The sequence below is a fragment of the Apaloderma vittatum genome, unplaced genomic scaffold (genome assembly GCF_000703405.1).
Source record: "Apaloderma vittatum isolate BGI_N311 unplaced genomic scaffold, ASM70340v1 scaffold39421, whole genome shotgun sequence".
In the NCBI taxonomy this organism is placed as follows: Eukaryota; Metazoa; Chordata; class Aves; order Trogoniformes; family Trogonidae; genus Apaloderma; species Apaloderma vittatum.
Genome location: NW_009700358.1, coordinates 663 through 9344, shown reverse-complemented (window position 1 = coordinate 9344; position 8682 = coordinate 663). Strand labels below are relative to the sequence as shown.

Genomic DNA, 8682 nt, shown 5'->3' with positions numbered 1-8682 from the left:
TTCTAATTTCTACTGCAGTTAACAATTCAAACACTGCATTGGCTTTCCAGCAGTCTGTCTGCTCCCTATTTATGTTCCACTTGCCCTTCAGTTAAAAACTCAGTAACAGCACACCCAGCCTCTGGTCTTTACGTTCCAGGTGTTGGCCAGTGAGCCCAGTTAGCAATCCCCTGGGGATGAAAAGACAGCAAAGAAGTTTGATGGGTGTTCTGCATCCAGCAGCTTGTTCAAACACGCAAACTACAGCAAGGTCCCTTTCTACTAGCAGGAGCATCTCTGGTTCACAGACATTCTTGTAATTCTGTAATTTGGATCAACGTTTAAAGACAAGTTTTTACTGTGTTTAACCACCAGGTACAACTTCAGCGAGAGTCTAATTTTTATTGCTGTCAATTTAATTAATTGCAAACACATTCAGATTTACCTTAAGAAGTACTATGTGATACCAAAAACTGCTTTGCAAAATCATCTAAATAAAGTACACTGCAAAATATACCAGCTTAAACACGTTGGTTCAATGTTTTAGTTAATGTATGGCAACGAGTCCTCAATATCTTTATGTTCAACAAGTGTAGCCCTTTCTAATGCTTGTTTCTATGTCAACATTTTTTCTGTTCAACCAATACCACCCACAGTGTCCAAGAACATACAAAGAGGAAGAGGACTGCAAATAAATATAAACAAACAGAATTAGCACTAAAATACTGCTATAATCATGTACTAAAAAAAAACCAAACCAATCAAAAAGACTATTTGAGCTGTAAAATGCTAAACAAAATTACAGTTGAATCTTCTTTAGGAAATAAAAAATAGACTGGACTTCAATTCACATTAAAATAAGGCTTATTGTCAGAATGAGAATCCAAATTCCCCATCTCTTTCCTCTTTTCAACTTGAAAATCAAGGACGAAATCAAAGGTTTCAGCAGAGGAAAGCAAAAGCAAGTTAAGCAAAGGTATACAGAAAAAAAACACCAAAACCTCTCCAAAACCTAAACCAAAAGAAGTCCACCCACACTAGCCCTGGGAAGTCAACCTATAGCACATCATTCTTCTCTGAAACAATTCATTATTCGCTCTCCTAACCCAATTATTTTTACTTTTCTGTTCCTAGACGTAAGATGAGTTTCCTTTGCCAATACCTTATTTTCAGCAGAACCAGAGGCTACTCCTCAGTTCTGTCCCTGATAATTAGAATGGGATTCAAGAAATCATGCAAAAAGGGGAGGAGAGCTACAGAGAAATGGGACGCAGGCGATTAACCCTGCGTTGTGCTGAGCTGCATGGTCCCTCCTGTTGCTCTGCATGAACATCCTGACTTGTAGCACACGATTACTGCATTTGGAATAGATGTATACTGACCGCAGGAACTCCAAACTCCTACAAACAGTTGTTCCAGCACTAAAGCTGGAGCTATTTGGCACTTTTCATCGACAGATGAAGGAGTATGGACTCCGCTAAAGCGTCTTTGAACCCTATAAGCGGTGGTTAGGAACTTGGAACTGTCATCTCGGAACAGGTGGCTGAAAGGATAAGAGCAGAGAAACCAATTACATGATCCATAAGATACCCTGTTAAGCTATCGAGCAACCTGCTGAGCACATCAGCAGACAAAATACTCTCCACTCTAAGAACTGAGGCTGAATGCCCACTCCGCAGTAAGGGTGAAAGCTCCTGGGGGTACAGAGGCTTTTCAAACAGCCTCTGTCATTCTCAAAAGCCAACAAATACTAAAATACAGCCAGAGAGGATAAAAAGTGTTTGTAGGTATCAAATGTTCTGCAAAGAAACTGCACCAGCTTTTGTGTTCAGGCAGTCTCCTCAGGGTTTTATTACATGTGGCTGAAAAACATGTGACAATGGAAGGAACAACAATAGCAAAGCCTAAAAGTGCTGCACAAAACCAAACAGGACAGAACTGAACATTAACTTCTATCTAAATAATTTCTGGTAAATCCCAGGAATGAAGCAAGTACGAAAAACATGAGAGCACAGACTTCTTTCCACACTTGATCACAGACAGAATTACTCAGAATGTGAATTTAGGAGAGGCAATTACCTGTTTTGTCCGTATTTTTATTTAACAAGTCAGAAATTTGGGTTGAATTTGCACTTTGGCCTGCACAGAATAAAAACCTGCTGCTCTTAAGAAGCAGTACACACCTTCTTTGTTATGCACGTAAAGTTAGTTCTAATTCATGAGCTGACCCCAACACTGACACAGCAGGAAGGTAGGAGCTGACTTTAATTTAGAGATTGAACTAAACTGCCTTTTTCCAGCCAGAGGCAGCCACGGCTCAGGGCATCTGAGAAAGCCAGTCTTCTAACGATGCACCACTCAAAAACATAAGTATTAGAGATGAAAAAAAAAAAATGCGCAAAGTGATAGAAACGGAGAGAATTATCACCTTCACTTACAGAAAGTAGAGGCTACAGCTGATTTTAAACCCACTAATTCCCACTACTGCTAGAAAACAGTAGAAAACATCCAATTTTAAACATCATGAAGCTCATAGTTGTAAGCTAACAAAGCTTAATCACAGACAAGTGACAGGCGCATGTTTTATTATGCACCAAACTGTCCGTAAAACTTAAATATTTTATTTCCTGAAAAAAAACCAAGGCCAAGTTTACAAACATCACATCCTCCTACATTATGATGGTAGTAATGAGTTTACTTCGTACTTCATTGGTGTGACAAAGTCTGCGCAAGGCTTGTAACTCCGGAGTGCTGGTTTGGAAGGCAACATTAATCTGCTTTAAGGATCAAGAAACTAAGTAAAGGCTCAAGAGCAATTGCTGCTCTTAACTACTTAAGCATTCGTGTCTCAGCATTCCACAAGTCTACTAGGGTCCCTTAAGAAAAAGCTTAATATGCTTTGATAAATTTTGGCTTTTTACAATTGAGATAATAATCTTTTACACAGAATATAACCAGAGTACACTGAAGCAGCTGCTCTTTCAGCATGAGTAGAGGGCAAAGACCCATTGCTCTAGATGAAAATTTCCAAAATATAAGAACACTATCCACAAGAACTGTATTTTGATTCCATTTGGAATATCTAAGCCTAGGATTTCTCAGAATATTGCTTGAGATTCCTCAAGGAAACTGGAGAAGAACTCAGAAGTGACTCTCAAATGACTGTTCCCTGTCTATAGCTAGCTGCTGCCAGCACTTGAAAACAGTTAATTATTTATACTAACAAGGAATTAATTTCAAATAATTATTTCCACCTATTTCATGCTCCACCTCCCTAAAATATTGAGAACCTGTGCCTCCTCTAAGTAAAAAACCCTAAAAAAATAGAACAGGAGAAACATTTAAGAGACGATGACTGAAAGTGGTTATGGTATAAAAACAGATGAACATGTAATCATCTTATTTTTATTTTAGGATTTCTGACTAGTGAAAATTGAGAGTGACTTCACACTGATTCAGAAAGCAAGCCAGCATCTCCTGCAGATCCTGAATTTCAGTTATTTCTACCACACAGAATTCTTTCCGTTCCATAATTATCTAATGCCAACAAGATGCAGGTCTCCAACTCAACAGCCATCATCATTAAAATTCTCAAATTTTGTTGCAAAACACCTGAGACACCTCAAAGCTGAACAAACAAAATCTTTCCAGTGCAGCAGGCCAGAACAAATCCACATGTTGTGGCCCTTGCATATAAGAAAACCCCAACCCACTAAAAAACCAAAGGAAACAAAAATCACACCGGTGCAATCCAATAAAACTCTGATTTTTCTTCCTCTTTTCAGTACAGTTCACAGCAGCTCTGGTTCCTACCACTTGAGAGGGCTTCGCCCTCGCGATTGTTCTGTCTTCACGTAAGTGTCGTACAGTTCTCTCAAATGCAACAGCAGTTCCTCTAGATTGTCTCCTGTCAGCGCAGACAGTGCGATGACCCGTTCCTCTGTCTGTTCTTTCAGGAGCGGCAGATTGACCCTGGACTGAGCAAGGTCGATTTTATTCCCAACGACGACGCAAGGCCTCTCAGACAATCCTTTTTTATACTGTTCCAGTTCGTATTTTAAGTCTTGCAGCTGAATCCATGGCTGAGACACAGAGAGATCCACCACATACAAGAGAAAGCGGCAGCGTTCAATGTGCCTCAGGAACGCCATCCCGAGGCCCCTGTTTTGATGAGCACCTTTTATTAGGCCAGGAATGTCAGCAACTACAAGGAGAGAAATTCCACAGTGAATGCAACACATCCAACAAAAAAACAAAATAAACACCATCTTTTACTGGCCAGCACAAGTCCTTGAAATTACATCTCGATGCCCCAACATCAAAGCTGACCTCATGTTAAGCCTGGCTGCCACCATGTTTAAAACCCCTACATTTAGATTATTCCAGAGGACGCAGAATACAGATATTAGTCTGATATTAAGGGCACGTACAAGTGAACGTGAAATGAGCTTTTGGGATGGTCTCGCCTGAAGTGCTTTATAGCAAGACCTCTACAGAACTGCTAAACTTACAACTGCGGCATTGCAAGGTATAACCCAGGCAGGTGACACAAACTGCTATCAAGGTACACACAACATTCTACAATTCTTACCTGCTACTTGTTCGTAGTCTTGATAGTGGACAATCCCGACGTGGGGATTCAGGGTTGTGAAAGGATAGGCAGCCACTGCTGGCTTGGCACGGGACAGAACTCTCAAAAGCGAGGATTTGCCAGCATTGGGAAAGCCCACCTGGAATACAAACACTCCTCAGAGCCACAGTTCTAGGTTAATCCAAATTAAAAAACCAACTGCTGTAAGCTCCTGCAGATCTGGCAAGGTTCTTCCAGCATGAATATAATACTCATTTTGCATACTTGGTTCTGAGAAGCATCATGGTTTCCCTTTTTTGTTTATCCTAAACCATTTTATTTATATATTTTCACATAAACAATCATATAAACAGGTCAAACGTAGAAGGGTGCCATTAACTTTTTTTTGTGCCATCTTCAGTACTTACTTTGTTCAGAGCCAAAAGGGTATACACCATAATATCCCTTTTGCCCTGAAATAACACTATCACACTTTTCCCCTGCACTTCCCATTTTACCTATGTTTGCTAACTCAATTTATTATTTTCCAAAAGAATTCAGATTTTGAGTTTGTCTCTGATTTAGTAATATAGTTTGGCCTGTAAGTAACCAGAATGCCTACAAGTTTGGGTTTTCATACCTCAAAATCAATTAATTAAACTGAAATGTGGCCTTCCGGGGAGAACACAAGAATTTAAACAAATCTATCCCAGAAATGAAGTTACTCCAAGATATCCTAATAGGTGACATCTGATAGCTACAGGGATGGTCAGTAATGCCCAGATGAAAGTAGACTGAACCCTAAACTCTCCTATTTGCTGCTAGCACATGCTCTGAACTCTTGTCAGAGGAAATAAAGTACAGAACAGATTTCCAAGTTAGTGCCAGAAATGTGAGAAGTGGAACAAAGTGTCTAGCTGCTCAGAGAATTGGGTGTATTGATCCACCAGTGCTAACTTTTTTGTTAGTCTCAGTCTCTAAATAAATTTGTAAAATTTTCCTACACCAGACAGCTATTCTGCAGTTGCTGAACTGCAACAAGCACTCTTTGCAGTAAAGCATAATTGTTTACAGCTTTACCAGCTGCTGGTAAAATATTTCCATATGTAAAAATGAAACCAGCTAAAGCCCTATACTGATTTAGCATTCATGTTTAAATAGTCTTGTAATTTCAGAGAATGCTAAACATGGAACTAACAAAGTCAAATGTTTAATATTTGTAAAAAGATAAACACAGATGAAAATGAAGATGTGAGCTTTATGAATTTTCTTTAACAGTCAAGAAAACAGAAACTAATTTACAACTCTCCATACTCTGCTGTTCATTTGCAGAATTGACAAAGCCTGTTGTACATAATCAGTGAGTTTGCTAATCGCTGATGAATCTTGCGCATTGTTTTTCTACACAGAGTGTTGATTTTAGCAAAAGTAGGATGATGTCAAGTAGCAAGAGAGTGACAGCTCTGCAAATCCCTTTGGACACCCTTCTACTGCGTAACAGCAAGAAAACATCAAGCTGCATCTGTAACCAAGCAAGCCAAAAGGCTAACAAAAACGTTATCTAACATTATTTCTTCGGTCAGTCAAGTGTCATCCTACGATAAGGACGCTGAAGGACCACAGCGACACTCACCAATCCTGCGTGAGCTGTTGTCTTGAGTTCCAAATGCAGGACCCGTTCCTGACCCGGCTCTCCTGGAGTAAATACTGTTGGAGCTCGGTTTTCATTGGAAAGAAAGAAGCGATTACCTTTCCCTCCAGCTCCTCCATACGCTGCAACATACTCTTCACCGTGTCGAGTGAGGTCAGCCACGACTTTACCATCCTCCTTAACCAATGTACCTACGGGGACCTGAAAGTGAAGAGGAGATGTAAGTGAAGCTCAGTGTCTGCAGCAGAGCTGTCATTCTTTACCAGCTGATTTCAGATGTGTCGAAAATCATTCCTCCACATTCTTAAGCTGGGGAATCCAACACCAGAAGTGGACTTCTTGAGACTCACTTTCTGGACCCAAACACGCTGTTGAACATACACACTTTGTTAAAACACTAACAGTACCATAACCACCTTTCTCTCCTTTCATGCAAAGATGTCCAAGCACAATAGTGAGCTGGAGAAACGTATCACAGCTGTGCCCCAAACAGGCATGCTGAAGGGAAAAAAAAGTAGAAAAGAAAAGAAGTCTGCTCCTATTGAAGAAGTTCCGTGTTGTGATTGCTCTAGGAATATGACCCACAGACGTAAAGCAAATCAGAACTGTATCTGATTTGGCCAAATGTACCTTCCTAAGAAATCTATTCATTATAAACAATTTAAAGTAGTTTAATCCACTCATGTGCCAACCAGCCCTGTCTCAGCAGAAGCAGCACACTTGGCTCCCTGAAAAAACACATGGGATTTTCTCACAGTAAGGTCATCCAGGCTGAAAATCAGGAATGTTAATAAAAAGCTAACTCATTACATGCACCCTTAATTTACTTACTTTAACATACACATATGCACCATTAGCTCCGTAACAGTTTTTGCTTCCTCCTCGCTCTCCATGAAAACCCTGATAGAAGGGGAGGACTGAAGAAAGTGATTTCGTTTGCTGGTCAGCTGTAAAGTAAAATACACATATTTCAAACACATTGTTCTAGCAGAAAGGGTACAAAAAACCAACTTTTTAACTATTCTTTCCCTGTGTGAACACCACATGAACGCACAGGTTATTTACCATCTCAACAATAATATATCAGGGAAGACTAATATTAATGTAAGTTATGGTGAAGTTTAACTGCCTTTACTTATCTGCTTAGGTTTATTAACCGGGCATTTCATTATCTGGTCATGTGAAAATCAACTATTACAAAATACTCTGGAAAATTAATTTGCTAGATTAGCAGATACTGCTCCAGGCTGATGGCAGAAGCAGCCTCATCCACCTTAAGAGACTGATCAGGTACCATGCAATCAGGTCCCAGCCTTACCGTAACACAGTCCTGCACTAGCCACTAAAATATCTTGATTTTCAAAATATTTTCTACAGCTTTTAACATCATTTACATCCTGTTACCACAGCTCGCAACAAATCTTCAAAAGCAAAGACATCCTATATAGGAATAACCATTTTAACATTTTTGACAGCTACATTTACCAGCTCCCACCACACAAATAGCATTTTTCTGGGCTGTATTTTCAAAGGGCGGAAAGGATGATGGTGTTAAGTGACACGACGTGGGGAGTTGGGGGTATAAAAAAAGATGTAATGGGTTTTACCTTTCAAAATGACATGACCACCATCACCTCCATTTCCACCGTCTGGGCCTCCAAATACTTTTCTGGGTTCACTATGAAAAGAATGACCCCCTCCTCCTCCATGTCCTCCAACCACACGCACCTTCCGGTGATCCACAAAATAGCGTGTCTGGAACAAGGATGAGTTTTGAACACTTTAAGTACACTTGATCAGAGTATTCTTTCAAGACTTTGACTATTCTGCAAAATTTACTAATAGGCAGACTTGCTATTTTAAGTTACGATGAGTTCAGTAAAAAAAACAGTAAACTCAGTAAAAAAAAAAACAAACAACAAAAAACCAACACCAAATCAGAGCTCTGTAAACACTGCATACTAAGTATAATTACTAAGAAGAAAAAAATACTTGAAATATGAAACCTATAAGAACCTCCTTAAAAGTACATGCCTGAGGCTGTGATGATATGTGATGATATGATATGTGGCAGATCTCAGATACCAGAAGTAAAAAACTCATGTTAAGGTAAATAATAACAGGAAAAGTATCCATTTAGTACAGTTATATAAAGCTGACAGCTCAGGACAGGTACCAAACTATATACCAAGATCATTGGGTAATTGTGCGTTTACGCATTAAAACGAGAAGATTTTAAAATTACATGCATAAACTTTTTACATATTTAAATTGTGCAAAAAGGACCTAGTGCATGTGTGAGAGGGGTGTCCTCATACTGACTCACTGCCTTCTATACCTGGTGATGAAATTAAGGCAAACTTCAATCTTCCAACAATGAAAAGGACAGGAAATCTTTATATATACCACAATCAGTTACTTAGGGGCTAAAAAAAAAGAAAAGTACAGTGTAAAGAGAATTCCTGATCTTGGCTCTATTTCT

At 39.4% G+C, this 8682-nt stretch overlaps 1 protein-coding gene across 1 annotated transcript; it reads right to left on the bottom strand.

Moving 5' to 3' along the window:
• Positions 1-3788: 3788 nt before the first annotated feature.
• MTG2 (mitochondrial ribosome-associated GTPase 2) lies at positions 3789-7955 on the bottom strand (the record flags this gene model as incomplete). Its single annotated transcript, XM_009878725.1, has 5 exons — positions 3789-4183; positions 4571-4709; positions 6183-6401; positions 7032-7147; positions 7808-7955. Coding segments are annotated over 5 exons (1017 nt in total), but the record flags the coding sequence as incomplete, so codon positions are not given.
• Positions 7956-8682: the final 727 nt, after the last annotated feature.